At 35.7% G+C, this 18,065-nt stretch overlaps 1 protein-coding gene across 1 annotated transcript; it reads left to right on the plus strand.

The window, feature by feature from the left end:
* The first annotated feature begins 6,662 nt into the window (after positions 1-6,662).
* On the plus strand, positions 6,663-10,900 carry LOC149932797 (protein scarlet-like). Its single transcript, XM_090157181.1, has 14 exons — positions 6,663-6,777; positions 6,846-7,075; positions 7,143-7,217; positions 7,290-7,388; positions 7,492-7,739; positions 7,813-7,906; positions 7,971-8,132; positions 8,196-8,327; positions 8,410-8,554; positions 8,618-8,695; positions 8,754-8,859; positions 8,919-9,019; positions 9,905-9,978; positions 10,793-10,900. Exons 1-14 carry the CDS (start codon positions 6,663-6,665, stop codon positions 10,889-10,891), a joined length of 1,758 nt encoding a protein of 585 aa, XP_090013307.1. The 3' UTR covers positions 10,892-10,900.
* The last annotated feature ends 7,165 nt before the right edge of the window (positions 10,901-18,065 follow it).

Genomic DNA, 18,065 nt, shown 5'->3' on the forward strand with positions numbered 1-18,065 from the left:
ACACGCATTACTATTGCAGTTTAAATTAGGACTGAAATAGGAAAATAAACATTATTTTGGCAGTTTAAATTAGGACTGAAATATTAAAAAAAAAAACATTATTTTTCCAGTTTAAATTAGGACTAAAATAGTAAAATAAGCATTATTTTTGCAGTTTAAATTGAATCAAATTAAAATTAAATTTGTCCGAGATCGGGAATAATTTACGACAAGCAACTATCGTCTAAAAAAAGGCTGCCACTTAATGCGTAGGGAGACATGTTTAAAAGTGGCCGCCATTTTGTCTATTTTAGACTTTTTCGCGGTCACCAGTAAACGATACGAGATAGACCAACCCTTCATTCAGGAGAGTTGTTCGGTAGATGATTTCCCATCATTTGGCGTATTCCATGTCTATATATCCCTAGCACCACATGGTGTGCATAGATGGACCTGAGGTCTTAACATAAGTTTTATATTTTGGAATTAATTTTTAATTTTACATGGACTAGTTATATATTTTTATATATACTTGGACTAGTTTTATATTTACATCTACTAGTTACATATTTGGAAATTTACATGGACTAGTTATATATTTTTATAAATACTTGGACTAGTTTTATATTTACATGGACTTAAGAGATTTGGTTGGTACATTTCCGCCGTTACGTTTCCAAATAATATTATTTCCATTTCGATTTTTGCTTTTTGAATCAAGTTTGGGTGATATGCGAAAGGTTTTAGGACTGTATTTTCGCCTTTCTTGTAGAAACCAGAAGTTGTGTCTCAACCGGAAAAGGCATGCCTAACAACTTTGAGCAATAAATGCCCTCCGTCAACTACGAACAGGTTATCGGCAGTCTGTTCAAAAATTAGACTTAAATGTTTAGTTTTTTTGCCCAGGAATCCATCTAGAAACATCGAAGGAGGGTATGAAGCCAATACGTATTCGAAACTTTCAAATCTTGTTGATCCCGTTTACGCCTCGACTCTCTAAGATCGACGTGTTGCTCTCTAGTCAGGGCCGGACTTAGAGATCCTGCGCCCATAGGCAGATAAGGAGTCTGGGCCCCCATTTCACGCGCTGCATTTACTCTTATCCCTCGAACTAGGCTGAATTTCCCTGATTCAGCGTAGAAGTTTGAGCTCTACGGTTAGATTAATTTTATTGTTGAGATACACACACATCGGTGTCGACCCTAGACCTTAGACACTAGCACACACACACACACAATAACTGATTAATAAGGGTGACATATGTGTAACGGCCACGCCAACGGGGGGATACGTGGGGACACCCGTGTCGGAAGTATCCCGAGCACCCTTTGGGGGATTGGTGGTCGTCCTCACACGGCTTTCCACAAACTCTGCCTCCCTGACGCTTGGGATTACAGGAGTGAGCCACTACTCCCGGCACGGTTAGATTAATAAAAATAAAAGCTTTTAACAATCGTCGATGGGCCCTAGGCTACGGCCAAGGTTGGCGTAGGCGGAAATACGGCACTGTCTCTAGTGGTTGAATGGAATCCACCGAAGCATTGCTGATCTTCGTACAGATAGGCATGACCGCAGTCCATCTCTAAAACCTCTCCCCTGTGTTAAACCATCTTTGATCTAACTTCATATGCCGCAATTAGTCTTGTTCTACAACCATATCAGTCCGTGTTCCACTGAAAAATTTATCGCTACCACGTATAGTAAACATTCCTTCTTGCGTTAGATTTTCGTAATCCCCGGGCTTCATTGTTAAGCGCATCTTTTTAATTTGATGTTGATTAGTAAAGATGATTTAGCGTTATTCAAATGCCCCGTGGCAAGGAAGATGGGAATCATTTTTATTTGGTCCCTTACGAAAATGACTGGTTCCAATTTTGGACATTGGATCCCATTTGTATCAAGCTATATCCTGAAGGGATCAAATAAGGATCAACTATTTCTTGATCAACTAATCTTTATCAAATTTGGATCCAAAAAAATCTTTCAACTAGGAACTGGATCCAAGTTTTATCAAAATTGGTTTGATCCAATAGCATTGGATCCAAATTTGGATCCAAATTAATTTGATCAATTAAAATTGTATCAAATTTAGATCCAAAAAATCTTTTAAATAAATATTGAATCTAAGTTTATCCAAATTAATTTTATCAAATAAAACTGCGTCAAATTTGTATCCAAAAAATCTTTTAACTAAGAATTGGATCCAAGTTTGATCTAAATTGTTTTGATCAAATAGCATTGGATAAAATTTGGATCCAAATTAATTTGTTCAAATAAAATTGTATCAAATTTGGATCCAAAAAATCTTTTAACTAAGAATTGAATCCAAGTTTGATCCAAATTAATTTTATCAAATAAAATTGTATCAAATTTGGATCCATAAAAATCTTTAACTAAAAATTTGATCCAAGTTTCATCCAAATTAATTTGATCAAATAAAATTGTATCAAATTTGGATCCAATTGATATTTAGCCGGGACACTTTCTTGGAATCGTGTATGGAATCTTGTACGGTGTCGTCATCTACCACCAGCGGTTAGAAACACTGAGAATAACTTAAGCCGGTGGCTTAGATATATTATTTCTAAAATAGATAATGATAAATGACAGCCGCCGTAAGTGTTTCTAGAAAGTGGTCCCAGCCGTGACACCATAGCGGATATCAATTGAGTGTTCAGGCATCTAGGGTACATATTCCTAACTCAATGGTATAAAAATATTTATAGAAGGCGTAGGTAGATTAGATGACTACTTTTTATGTCTGGCTAGACCGCCAGAACAATATCGATCTCAGTAAATATATTTTTATTTCAATGGTTAAACTTATCGAACAACTGGCAACATTTTGATAAAACTCTACAACATAAAAATCAGAATGTAACTAGAACGATTTTTGCAATGGACCACGCGCCGATTTTAAACTGGTGGATTATTCAGTAACGCCCAAGGTTAGTAAAAAATGCTATAAAAGGTAGCCTCGTTTGGGTGGTTTTGGTTTACGCGTCGTCTTATTTTAAGTCTGTTCTCTGCCGTCTACACTCTAGTCGCTTCTCTAATAGTTAGCCTTCTCAAAGTTGCAGTGACGTCACTCGGTTCTGGAAAATTACATTTGTTTGTTTTATTTAATATAATAATAATAATAATAATCAGCTAGGCTAATACCCAAGGCACCACCCTAGGCCTAAGTCATCATGCGACTTTTAAGCGGAACCAGGGGTAAAAACAAGGGATTTGGGTGGGGATATAATTCATTGTTGTTGAAGTAATTGCTCAACGGCAAACAGCAAAGCTCCTGAAAGGATGACGACGAGGATAAAATTACGAGAACTGGTTTATTAACATATATATACAGAGTTACAAGATAACGTTTAATTTAAACTGTACTACCGAAATGAGCGAAGCTAATGAGACAAGTTACAATAATAAAGCAGTTATTATATACGCATTAATAAAAAACATGATTATCGGGTTATTTAGTAAAAAAGACGTTTCCCGATAATCTATCAGGGTAAATGCATTGCGGGTCGAGAGTCCTCATCGCGTTATCTCCATCAATTGTTTTTGTAAATTTTTATGTTATATTTACCTCAATTATTTTCGTTTTGAGCACTTGGAGCACGTTATGTACCTGCCGTTTTTTGACCAGTTTCTTTATTTTAGGCCAAAGTAGACGACGTTTGGCAGATATCGTAGGTTTCCTAGGTGTTTGGCCTAAAAATTAGCTTTTCATTATAGTACCTTATCGTTTCTTGGCATGATTTGTTACAAGTAAGAAATTTTTCCACCAAGTTCGCGTTGTTCTCGTTCGTTTCGCTGTGTTAAATTGTATAATGTACATCACTGTGAGTTACGCTCACAGCTAAGAGAAAAGTGTAGTATTTGGATCCAAATCTCATTGGATACCGACTGGATCCGAATCTCATTGGATCAAGAACGGATCCAATTCTCATTGGATCATGACCCTTGGATCCCCAATAGATAACAGTTGGAGCCAATTCTCATTGGATCAAGACCCTTGGATCCCCAATAGATAACAGTTGGATCCAATTCTCATTGGATCTAGACCCTTGGATCCCCAATAGATAACAGTTGGATCCAATTCTCATTGGATCAAGACCCTTGGATCCCCAATAGATAACAGTTGGATCCAATTCTCATTGGATCAAGACCCTTGGAACCCCAATAGATAACAGTTGGATCCAATTCTCATTGGATCAAGACCCTTGGATCCTCAATAGATAACAGTTGTATCCAATTCTCATTGGATCAAGACCCTTGGATCCCCAATAGATAACAGTTGGATCCAATTCTCATTGGATCAAGACCCTTGGATCCCCAATAGATAACAGTTGGATCCAATTCTCATTGGATCAAGACCCTTGGATCCCCAATAGATAACAGTTGGATCCAATTCTCATTGGATCAAGACCCTTGGATCCCCAATAGATAACAGTTAGATCCAATTCTCATTGGATCAAGACCCTTGGATCCCCAATAGATAACAGTTGGATCCAATTCTCATTGGATCAAGACCCTTGGAACCCCAATAGATAACAGTTGGATCCAATTCTCATTGGATCAAGACCCTTGGATCCCCAATAGATAACAGTTGGATCCAATTCTCATTGGATCAAGACCCTTGGATCCCCAATAGATAACAGTTGGATCCAATTCTCATTGGATCAAGACCCTTGGATCCCCAATAGATAACAGTTGGATCCAATTCTCATTGGATCAAGACCCTTGGATCCCCAATAGATAACAGTTGGATCCAATTCTCATTGGATCAAGACCCTTGGATCCCCAATAGATAACAGTTGGATCCAATTCTCATTGGATCAAGACCCTTGGATCCCCAATAGATAACAGTTGGATCCAATTCTCATTGGATCAAGACCCTTGGATCCCAATAGATAACAGTTGGATCCAATTCTCATTGGATCAAGACCCTTGGATCCCAATAGATAACAGTTGGATCCAATTCTCATTGGATCAAGACCCTTGGATCCCAATAGATAACAGTTGGATCCAATTCTCATTGGATCAAGACCCTTGGATCCCAATAGATAACAGTTGGATCCAATTCTCATTGGATCAAGACCCTTGGATCCCAATAGATAACAGTTGGATCCAATTCTCATTGGATCAAGACCCTTGGATCCCAATAGATAACAGTTGGATCCACAATTTAATCCAGAGAAGTCTGTAATTGGATCCCCGTTTGACCTGTCCAATTGTTGATGAAATTTGGATCAAATTTGGAACCACCATTTTCGTAAGGGAAGATAGGTAGGAAAATTCGTGTATGATATTTTTCGACACTTCCTTTCCTTCGTAACGAAGGATAACATTTAGTAAGACTCGACTCTAGGGCTGTACAACTGGTGGCTTTAGGCAATAGGCAATCGAGTCGGTTATCAAGTATGAATTTTTTTTCATTGAGTAATCGAGTACTTGATTAAAGGGAAACTTTCTCTTATTTGAATCGAGTATATTAAAAAAAAACCCCGAGTAATATTTTTAACAAGTTGGGTTATCGGGTACTTGATTAGGAGCTGGTTTTATTCAAGGAGTGTAAAGTAACTTTCAATGATGAAAAATACTCCTTTAATTTAAATTAACCGCAGTTTTCATAACTTTGTAGGTACCGTTTATTGCACCCCAAAAAAAAACCCTTTTTGAACTTTGAAGCAACGAGGATAGAAAAAACAAATACCTGACGAGTTTAGCGAGCAGCTTATTCGAGTAATCGGGTACCCGAATATGCAATTTTTTGGTACTCGGTAATCGACGAGTATTCTCCATTTACTTATTCGAGTTCGAGTTCGAGTACTCACACAGCCCGACTCTACTCTCAAAATTATCTAGCAACTTCCAAGCCCCTTTGAATTACAAAAGCACCATGAACCTTAAAATTATTTTATTTATTTCAAATAAGTTAAGCGTATTTATTTATTTATTTATTTATTATTTTACCCAATTAAAATGGTTTATATTTTAGGTTTCGGTGCATAATTATGATATTTGAGGATTTATTTATTGATACATATATATTTATATATATTTATTTAGTTATTACTTTACCTCTTTTATGTAATTTATATTTTAGGTTTCATTATATAATTATGATATGTGACGTAACATTTCAGCGACGACACCTGAAACAATAAGTAACGCTTTTCCAAACCCTCCGTGGATGTAATTAGCCAGCCGCTCCGAATCAAAGATGTTACATGATGTAACATTTTCTAATATGACGTCATGAAACGTGTGTAACTCGTCAATATTTAAATAAAAGTATGTGAAATTAAAATTTCATTATTTAGTCAAAAGTAAATATTTTAAAATATGTATCAAATATTCTTGGAAAAATGGCTTAAAATGAAATTTACATCAATACCTTAAAAGTAATTAAAAATTTAGTATTTTAAATACTAACCAACACAGACGAACTTTATTATTCTAGACAATAGCGTGATGGTAGATTCAGAGAGCAGCAACATCATTAACACAATAGAGGGTTTAATACCACGCTAAGAAAGGAGTAGGGGAAAAGTGTACGCGTGCACGCGTAACATAATTGTCTACCGTTTATACTTCTACAAGTTTTTTCCCATTTAGCCCCTACAGATACAGCTGCTAATGCATGCTTACGAAACAACTATACTATTAGTTTCTCAGCTATGGAAAGTAATTCGCGTACGACGTTAAGCTGGAAAAATATCAAAGTGTCAGTACCTACGACAAAAAACTGCGTTTGGAGCCGAAATGTTGAATGGAAAACCGTATTGCACGAAAGTAAAATATTTATCGCTCATTTTGGGGGCTATTAGCAAATATTTTATTTTCATCATTGGCTATATCAGTAAATGGTCAAGCTCATTCCGCAGAATTGGTAGGCGTAATCGGCGCCAGCGGATCGGGCAAGTCTACTCTTCTGGATGTCCTGTCCGGAACCATCAAGAAATCTTACAGCGTCACCGGACAAATCAGTATCAATGGGAAAGATACGTGTACGAGGAAACATTCGGTATTGCTCAGGCAATTTCAGGACTTACTTCCTCAGATGACAGTTAAGGAGTATTTATGGTATCAGGTACGAGATTCGAAAGCTAATTCTAGAGATGTGGAAACTTTGACATTTCATTTCCATACCGTTATAGGTTTCACTTAGAGTTCCCGAGACGGGCGAAAATTCAAACGATATCGATTCCATTGCGCAAAAGCATCTAGGAGAGGTTTTTAATTCAATTTTGACTATAATAATAATTATTATTAGTGATAATCAAATAATTTAATCGTGACTATAGGCTGGGCTATTAAACGTTCAAAACACGCTTATAGGAGAGTCCTCGAAGGCCAAGACACTTTCCGGCGGAGAGATTCGTCGATTGGCTTTCGTTTGCGAAGTAAGCTATTGGCGTCAGCATAAGTAACATAATAATGTTACTTAAGGTGTCAGTTTGTGATAAATCAAGGCATCAATTATTCGTAATATGAGCGTCTACACAGATCATTGGTAGCCCTAAATTCCTCTTCCTGGACGAGCCGACAACGGGTTTGGACAGTTTCGCCGCCAAAGAATGCGTGACGATTCTCAAGGCGCAGGTTCTAAAACAGAACATTTGCTGCGTATGCACGATACACCAGCCATCGTCTTCACTTTTCCGACAATTTGACCGAGTCATCCTGATGACGTCCTTCGGAAGAGTGGCCTATCAAGGGGACATTGACTCCGCTTTAGCGTTCTTCAAAGAACGGTACGTCCATACACCCGAGCTCCATCGACTCCCGGAATCACCAGATTTATAATGCTTTCCAAGTACCTTTCAGGCTGAACTCGGAGTGTCCCCCGAACTGCAATCCTTACGACTTTTTCATACGACAGCTACGAACAGAAATCATTGGAAACGTGGGCAAGGACGAGGTACGTACTAAGTAAACGAACAATTTCATTACCGAAAATACTAAATACACGATTATTCATGCAGGAAATTACAGCGGAATACAGATATTTGACCAAAAGGGCTGACACTGCGCTGGGAAAACCATTAACAACTACGATGAACCAAATACGACTTTTGATCTGGAAGGAAACATTGGGTATTTCCCGATTTCCAGAACAATACCTTAAGAAATCGAGCAGATCTTTGGTCAGAAAAACCTTACAGAATTCTTAATGAAGAAATTCCTAAAGCAATATCGATTTAACGCAGATGCTGACAGTCGTGATGATGTGCGCTTACTGGAAGCAACCCTTGACTGGAATCGGGGTCGAAAACTTGACTGCTATATGGGTCGAGGCTGAAAGATATATTGGAATTCAGTTTCTATACAGCGCTGGTTTCGTACGTCGCAACGGTTCTTGGTCACGGCAATACGCCCAATATGTAATGACTGAAAACTGAAACAGTTAACGACTTATTTCAGGCCCTAAATGAAGGTCAGGCGATCCTGGATTTTAAGGCGAGGCTTTACGCGGTCCACTCTTTTATGATTGTTCGGACAATATTCGAGACGATGTACTGCTTTATTGATACTTTCATTTTCTGTTCGCTGATGTATTGGTCTACTGGTAATTTAAGTTTAGAAACTAGAAAAACAAACGAAACGTTCTAATCGTGGGTGGTTTCTTGAGGAATGCAACTGTCTCCTGAAAAATACGGAGTTTTCATCACTCCGGCATTTCTAACGAACATGGCGGCTAGCGCCACGGGTAATTATTTCTGAAGGTAACGACGTTTGACGACGATCCAACAAAAGTTTCTTTTTAGGAGAGTTTCTTAGACTGATTTTAGGGAATGTCCAATATTTTATAGCCTTCGTCAGTTTCTTTTTCAACTATTGCAGATCTTTAACGGGATTATACAACAATATTAAGTATATTTTGATACAATGTTGATAAGATTCCAATAAGTTAACATCATATTCGCCAATAGTTCTATTCCAGGATACATATCTTGGACGAAATACCTGCTATTCGCGTATTACGGAGCAGAATCGATAATTGGAAACCAATGGAAAGACGCTGGCCAAATTGGTAAGAATAAAACGCCAATAACCAAAGTTTGGTAATGTTTACTGAAAGATAATCTATTTCGAGTTTATATAATAATTGCATGCGTAAACGTAATGATAAAGCTAGCGGCATAAGGTCCGGGGCACTAGAATTTTCGTACACCCTACGTAATATAAGCAAAGGTAAAACCTAAAAATTCGGCACTTGTACAGACAGTTTGGGGGCTATGTTGAATGTTTGATCAAGATAATCAGCTAGACTATTTCTCAAGGCACCACTATAAGCCCACGTTATCTAGTGATTTTTAATGCTTTTAAATCAGATGGCCGGTTAAACCGCGTAGGAGGATAGTGGCTAGCCCTCCATGCCACGCGAATTAACAGCTCCCTACACTATTGCAGAAAATGACTTCATAGTAAAAGTTCATTTTTAATCATGGTATTGTCCTAACTCATTTTCTCGTCACGTTTCCGGCTGTACCAAAACCTTAGCATAAAATATCTCGTACCTCTAAAATGAAAGAGTTCAATTATTCGATGTCTTAGGGCTAGATTTCACTAGCACAAAACCGTGTGACGTAAAATATTTTACGTAAGGTGTCATTTCAAGCGTTATTTTGATTTCCTATCTTGTTATTGGGGATTTTACCTGAAATTATTTTCAATTTGACAATTTCGTGCCCAATATATTTTTATTTAGTAACTTAGATTTTTAAGTTACTATTTTAAACCCTAAGCTTCCGTGGGAAAAAGGCAAATTAACCACTAAATCTAATGAAAAATCGGCCCAGGCATCAGTTGGTGTTGATAAGCAATTACTTATGTAATTTGGAAAAACTCTCGCGAGTATGGTGGAAATTGTAAACGCAAACATTTATTTAATTAACTTTAATTAATGCGCTTTCAGTTTGCGATGTTAACAATCCAGCCATCTGTTACGCTAATGGCCGTGAAATTCTCGAAAAATACGGCTACTCTGAGGTAAAAGCAAAAGTAAATAGGGGGATAAAGTCTATCACTGCCTTCAGATTTTACCTTCCACCATGCTTAGAGCTAGTGATCACGTGATATTTATAACCAATAAGAATAGCACATTACGTGCGAAGTAGTGCATTTGTGGTATTCCGGTCCGCGCTCAAGATGAAAATTTTGAATTTTATTCCCTGGCAACCATGTCACCGCCTCGCGATTTCAAATAATCTCTCTGTCAAATGCTGACCATTATTTCCTTCGATAACGGTTGATTTTAATTAAGAATTTCTATATCAATTGTAAAATAAACAAAAAAAGCTCGTAGTTATAGCTATTATTTCAGTTAAACTTGCAAATTGTTAGGCCTTAACATCGTAGATTTACCAATTATTCCCGATCTCTGCTCTTAGATGGCGCCACGCTCTCCACGATTTGAGTGAGCGTTATTCTAGTTCCGGTTTATTTCTTTTCAAAAGTCGTGTTATTATTTTTTAAATGTCGCATTTTAGTTTCTATCATATATCTACTTTATTTAGGAACTAAATTAACCAAATTATCGAAAGTAAAAGTTTAATATTCCCGTATTTTATAGATAACTATTTTTCATCGTGGCGGAGTACAACCGATACCTTTGTGTCCCTGTAAAGAGGCGAGGGGGAAGTCATTTCCGAAGCCCAAAAATTTTACCCCTCAAATAAGATGTCGTGCGGTTGGACCCAAGTGCCAGACTTTCTCCCCCTATTTACTTTTGGTATAAGCCCACGTTTCGCAAATCCGTACTCGTAAAACATTGGTGTTCGTTATTTTTACACTCTTCTTACAGGGAAACGTTTACTCTAACTTGTACATGCTCGTGATTCTTACACTGGCGTTGAAGATCGTGGTTTACGCCCAACTATTGTGGAAATGTAAAAGAAAATAAAGTAAATTTACGCTTTCTACATTAAACACCTTGATATTCCAAGTGCGCTGTATTACACACCTTAATATTAAATGTGTGCCGTAGCAAAGTCTTGATATTGTGAGTTTCCTGTACATTAAACTCCCCCTTACCAAAATCGAAGCTGTATTTTTTAATATAAAAACAGACTCTTTTTAAGCTACCACTAGAAACGAGTCGGGCCCACTTTTTTTCTGGCCCGACCCGACCCGAAAAACGTAAAAATAAATTTTACCCGATCCTTTTTTCAGACTAAATTAATTCTTATTTGGAGTGAAAATGGAGACTTACTTAAGGTTGTTATATTTTGGTTTATGTTTCAAATAATTCAGCAAAAATAAAACTTGTCTAAGACTTTTATGAAACTGCCACTGTCTCAAATACATCCTTATTTTAGATTTATTTCAGCTCTGCTAGAGCCTTATTTAACTTAACGGTTAATTTAAGTTTAATTTAAGTCTGATATTCCTCCTCTAAATTTAGTCTTGTTTAAGACGAAAAAGAAGGCTTGTTTCAGATTAAATTTAAGCGTATATTGATAGGATTATATTAAACTTATTTTTAACTGCAAATATAATTCTCATTATATAATCCATATCGTGGTCTAAATTTAAACTGCAAAAATAATGCGTATGCTAGTAATTCATTTTTAATTTAAATTGGAAAAATAATACATATTTTAATTTAAACTGCAAAAATAATGCATATTTTAATTTCAACTGCAAAAATAATGCATATTTTAATTTAAACTGCAAAAATAATGCATATTTTAATTTAAACTGCAAAAATTATGAATATATCGTAGTCTGAAATTAATCTGAATAAATGACGTGTATTTTAGTCTCAATTTAAACTGAAAAAATTACGTGTATTTTAGTATCAATTTAAACTGAAAAAATAACGTGTATTTTAGTCTCAATTTAAACTGAAAAACTGACGTGTATTGTAATCTCAATTTAAACTAAAAAATAACGTGTATTTTAGTCTCAATTTAAAATGAAAAAATAACGTGTATTTTAGTCTCAAATTAAACTGAAGAAATGACGTGTATTTTAGTCTCAAATTAAACCGAAAAAATAAAGTGTATTTTAGTCTCAAATTAAACTGAAAAATAATGCGTATTTTATAGCACAGTCAAATTGGCATTTGACTCGGAAATAATTTACGAAAAGCAGCTCTCAACGGTTTTGGGATCTAGATGGGGTACTTATAGGGCTAAAAAACGTTTACCACTTTCTGCGTAGGGAAACATGTCTAAAAATGACCGCCATTTTGTCTATTTTAGTTTTTTTTTCGCGGTAACGGGTAAACGATCCTATAGGATAGTTGTATGTTAGACGATTTTCTATGATTTTGTGTATTGTTTTCAAATATACCGCTATATATATTTGGTCTATTTTTTAAAACTCGTGGCAATTCAGAATGAAAAGAAATACGATATCGTAATAAATTAAATGTCCATATATAGCGACTGTCGAGTGAAATATATGAACAAAAGGTATATAGAGCATGTAACCTTTCAGGTTCATTTTCCCCCGTATACTTATATACATATTTTTATTTTTCTGTGTGTTATTTACTTTTGTTATTACATTTTCCCCCGCACTCTGACTACCGATTCTCAAAGCCCCCGCGTCAGACCAATCTGGTCTTGAACATATTGTTTTGTGTTAATTTAATAAATTTTAATGGATATTCTTAACCCCTCGTAACGTACCATATACGAAACGTCTTAAAATTTTAAGATCTAATACATAATAATAACCCCCGCAAGTTAGAAATAATTAAAATTAACTTAAACTTAAGAACTTAAATAATAATAATAACCCGGAATCCCGTAAATCGAAGAGCAGCCATGAAGAAAATCAAGTGTTAAGTACCAAATTTCGTTCCCCTCCCCCCGTAGAATACCCAGGGTCAAGTCTGAAATAACTGTTTAAACATAGAGAGAAAATGTCTAAGAAAGGTGCAGTCCCTCGCTATTGTCCGAGGAAAGGTTAAAATAGACCCCCCGAGTTCGAGAGCTCATATCCACTTTGACTTGTCGAGGTTAATGGTAATAGTTAGTGTAGGGAGCTGTTGGCTCGATCTCGTGGCATGCAGGGCTTGCCACCACCCTCCTACGCATTGTAACCCGGCCACCTGAATAAATGGCTTCAAAAGTCGCTTGATGACTTAGGCCTAAGGTGGTGCCTTGGGTATTAGCCTTAGCCTAGCTGATATGTTCAGTGTATGATCTGATAGCTGCCGAGGCCAGGTATTACACTGCATGCTACACGGAATTCAATAATCCCATAAGAAGTGGAGACCAAGGTAAACCCTTGATGGAAAATTGTGAAAATGCCTTTCAGAAACTGTGCTCATTTATGACAAACTCTTTAGATTAATGTCAGCTGTCATTAGAGTAACTTTATACCCAATTTAAATCCTACCTAGGTGAGGAAAAAGAAGGCTTGTGATAAAAACATTAAGGAACAAAGTACAGAATTATTTCGGAGAAAGTATTGTAATAACGAGTATCCCTGGACAATCCAATATCGTTTGTTTCAAAGGAACTGTAGATAAAATTATAACAAAAAGTTGTATAAAGAAAGAAAAACAAAGGAAAATATGAAAGAAAGATAATTGTTACAACAGCGGCCAAGGTTAAAGTTGAAGACATTAGATTTCAGGTATGCGACTGTGATAGATAGCCGTCTCCTAAAGATAAACTAAACGGTGGGATTAAATATTTTCCAGAAACTCTTATAGAGTTTCTCAAGATTTTATTAAACGAGAAGGAAGGGCCGAAACCAGGTATTAAAACTTTAGCTTTAACTATAAGGCTATAATGAAGATCATATACTTATCTCTCCTTTTGTGTGGACTTGCCAATTGTATGTGCACAGAAAATATGGTTCTAAAGACCTCATTTTCATTATCTATGTTTTTCCTCGTCATACAATGGAGCTCTAAAATTTGAGTCGTCCGCAACTTTAAACTCCAAAATTTAATTTGACGAAGGGGCATTTTGTCAATTTATTTGAACATCAGAACTTTAGATGGGCACGACAAGTTCCATTTCATGGGAAGAATTTGTTGCGTGACATCAGATACTATGGCTAGAATATCTTTAAATATACCAAGATCAACGGTTCCTATTAAATCGAACGAAATCGAAAATTATGGGAACATTTAAGTTTGTCCATATGTAAGGCCTCAAAGAAAAGTAATCTCAAACATTAAAATATAATTTGACCCTAACATTTCAAAAGATCCAACGTGTTTAGATCGGTTTAAAAGGCTAAATACCCTTTGGATCTGTGGTCGGTTTTTCGACATAGTGCCTAAGGTGTCATGGAATGGAAGCAACATTACCACGAGAGTACCTCAAATCAAGAGTTATTTTATCACTTTTCATTAACTTGTACTTTAGTAATTTAAGTACGATTAATTTAGCTCTTGCGTATGCTAAAGTTAAATGTAAAGATCAAAAACAGTCCCACTGCTTAGTCACTTTTGAACAACCACTTTTTATTAAAGTCGTAACCATGGTTGAATCTGCTAATCCCGAGAGTCAAATGGCGGACATAATTGTTCATCTAGGAGGTTTTCACAAGTTAAGGTCGTTTCTTGGATCTATTGGATTCATAATGAGTTGTAGCGGTATTGAAGATTTATGATAAGTGGCCACGCGTATTTAAGATCTTTAAGCGCCCATTTTTTGACTCAGAAGGCTCTGTCCTACGCGTTTTTAAAACGCTGTAATCCAGAAGCAACGGAATTTGAGGATTGGAACCTACCCGAAACATACGAAAACCCTAAAGTGGAAATTTGAGATAGCGACCAATTTTAAAATATTCAGTTGAAAATTGAAGCCGCTATGGACAATCTGCGAAATTTAGGAAGAACGGGCCAGCTTTGGATGTGGTATTGGCATTTGTAAAACGTAGTTGTTCATTTTTGCTGAAAGAAGTGGAAACTGGAACCTTCACGAGTATGACCCCTTACGAAAATGGTGGATCAAAATTTAATCCAAATTGTAACAAAAATTGGACAGATCAAACGGGGATCCAAATATAGACTTCTCTGGATTCAATTTTGGATCCAAAAGTTATCTATTGGGGATCCAAGGGTCTTGATCCAATGAGAATTGGATCCGTTCTTGATCCAATGAGATTCGGATCCAGTCGGGATGAAATGAGATTCGGATCCAGTCGCCATCCAATGAGATTTGGATCCGCTCTTGATCCAATTAGATTTGGATCAGCTCTTAATCCAATGAGAATTGGATCCAGTTGGGATCCAATGAGATTTCTGTGACGTCACTTAAGGGGGAAGACTACAATGGTCATTGTCTAATTTCGCGCTATTTCAAGCTGACCTCTTTTAATTTTGTATTTTAACTTAAAAAATTAATATTTAAGTGTAGAACAGCCTCTTGTTTAGTGCTTAAAATAATTTTGACAATTATAAATTTAAAAATAATTAAGTTATTACGTTTTAATACGGACTCCCAGTGCTAAACAAGTTGGGCAAGCGCCCAAACTACCCTTTAGTTATGACCTTATATCTCGTTAACTATTAATATTATAATTATCAAAATTATTTTAAGCACTAGAGGAAGGTTCAGCCTAATAAGAAAAATATAATTCAATGATGTAATTGTTAAAACAGAAACGTTCAGCTTGAACGAAAAAGAGGCTTTTACTGTATTCTTCCCCCTTAACGTTAAATTATTTAGCCAGGGCTAGAGGAAAAACGGTTGGTCCGTTAAGGTTAAAATTTTAAACCAACGTTCTTTATTGAATTGTCTAAGGACATTTTTAATTTTATTAATTTTAAATGAATTTAAGATATTTTAAATTAATTTTAAAGAAAGTTATTGTGTATTATTAGAACTAGATGGCGATAGCGCTACTATATCCAAAAAAGTTATCATTATTGAACACACCTCTTATTATACGGTGTCTTTGAACCATCGCGAAAAATAAAATGATAAAATGGCCGTTATTGATGCACAAGCTCGTATTCAGTTAAGCCTTGGACAAATGTATAGTTATGGAAAAAGAAATAATCACCACTAGCGAGATAGGCTAGCGCGGCCGAGGGGTTACGGTCGTTGTCTGTGCAGTTTGTAGCCTACGTATTGAATGTTCGAGCCTCGTCATGTTAAGAAAATTATATGTAATTAATATAGTATAATATAGAATTATTATAGTTGTTGAATTTAAAACTAACAGTTATAATCTTAAATAAATATAATCAATATATTAATAATAACGTATTTTCAGTTTCTCTTCCCAAATTTTTAAAATTTAAATAAAAATAATTTTTTCTTCTAAAATTTCTAAATGTAAATAAAAATTATTTTTCGTCTAAAATTTCTAAATTTCAATAAAAATTATTTTTTCTTCTAAAATTTCTAAATTTAAACTAAAAATTATTTTTCTTATTAATTTTAAGTTACAATATTATTTTAGCGTCGTCGTTGCGCAGTTTATTTGCCTCTTTTCTTAAGTGTTAATGTGAAAATGATAGCAACGAATTTACCTGCTGACCATGAATTCACAATTTTGGTGAATGGTTTGCCTACAAAACAAAAATCAGTATGGAAATCCTTGTTGAACATGCAGTTAGTAAGAAATGCGTTGCTCAAATTAAAAGAAATTAGCCCGCTGTATAGAGATATAAATGTGTGTGACATTAATGAGGAATTCCTTTATGGAAGTACAACTGATAATGATATAAAAATTATCTCTAATGATAATGCCTTACTTCGAAGAATATCTTTATCTGAACAGAAAGAACTGTATGACCACTACTCTATACACCCAGTAAATTTCAAAAATCCTAAGGATATTTTGGATGTATTTCAAGTGAAAAAAGTTGTAGCAAGTGGTTTAAGTATTTGGGTTAAAAACCTCGATTTAATGTGCTTCCCCGATCTTTTCCCAAGTGGTGATTATGGGAAATATTATGAACGACCATTTGCTTAGTTGTTTGAAGCTGAATAGTTCTTTATATAAAATCATATCCAACTGTCTTGTCCCCCGCCGAACACTGCTGCCAGAACTTTGATGACAGCTTAGGAAGTATAAAGAAAGACGAAAAACAAGTTGCAAGTCCAGTCACGGTAGCACAAACTCTATATTGGACTTTGATGGGGATTTTATGGAAGCACCTATTCCGTCTTCAAAGAACATAAAATAAAGATAGGAGATTTTCTAAGAATGAGCAATACCTTTTTCAACTTCTTTATGACAGCGAAATCAAAGGTCTGTTCAGCAGCATTCACCATATGTTACGTATGAGTGGGAACAAGAATCTTTCCGTAGATATGTTGGTTAATCAAATGGAAAGTAATGACAACGAATTAGAAGCTTATTTGTCAGCGTACAAGAAAAATGGGCGGGGAACCCAAGAATATTGGTATAAGCGTTGTGGTGAAGTTAAATCAATGTGTTTTTATTATGGCCCCCCTACGTGGTTTATTAGTCTTAACCCGGCAAAATATGATTGGCAAGAATGGCTCGATCATTTAAAATCATTTTATCCATAAACTGAATTAGCTTCAAACATTAGGGTTGGTGAACTGTGCAATAATGATCCGTTGGCCGTTACAAGACAGTTTCATAACCGATTTAAAGCTATCTGGCCAAATCTTATTATGGATAAAAAAAATCCTATTTTGGGAGAAGTGGCTCATTTTTTTTTGGAGAGTGGAATATCAGAGCCGTGGTGCACCTCATATCCATTTTATTTTGTGGATAAAATATGCACCGTAAATTGGCAAGTCGTCAGATGACGAAGTGTTAATCTTTATACAAAAACATATAACGTGTGCGTTGCCCGACAAGAATAAAAATCCAACTTTGTACGATTTAGTATCGAAGTACCAATGGCACAAGTGTAATCCAACTTGTTTGAGGAAAAATAAATTTGGAGATACCTTTATTACACGTTGCCGTTTCAAATTTCCAAGAGAAATTACAAGTGTAGCTAAGCTGAATAAAGTTGATTATACTGTAAGACACCATGTCTCTGGAAAATATTCAAAAAAGCTTTATTCACTATCTAGGACGAAGGTTGAAATGCAAATTAATGACTAACATCCTGTGTTGCTTTTGGCTTTCAAAGGCAATATGGACATTCAGTTGGTAGCTGATGAAAAGAT

This window comes from Leiobunum rupestre, chromosome 8, assembly GCF_980474605.1.
Source record: "Leiobunum rupestre chromosome 8, qqLeiRupe1.1.hap1, whole genome shotgun sequence".
Classification (NCBI taxonomy): domain Eukaryota; kingdom Metazoa; phylum Arthropoda; class Arachnida; order Opiliones; family Sclerosomatidae; genus Leiobunum; species Leiobunum rupestre.

Bases quoted from the DNA above. Each gene is read 5' to 3' on its own strand.
- LOC149932797 (XM_090157181.1), top strand. From the start codon at position 6,663: ATGGAAAGTAATTCGCGTACGACGTTAAGCTGGAAAAATATCAAAGTG. The intron at 7,907-7,970 runs GTACGTACTAAG...TTATTCATGCAG, and splicing joins GAAACGTGGGCAAGGACGAG to GAAATTACAGCGGAATACAG. The intron at 9,979-10,792 runs GTAAAAGCAAAA...CTCTTCTTACAG, and splicing joins AAAAATACGGCTACTCTGAG to GGAAACGTTTACTCTAACTT.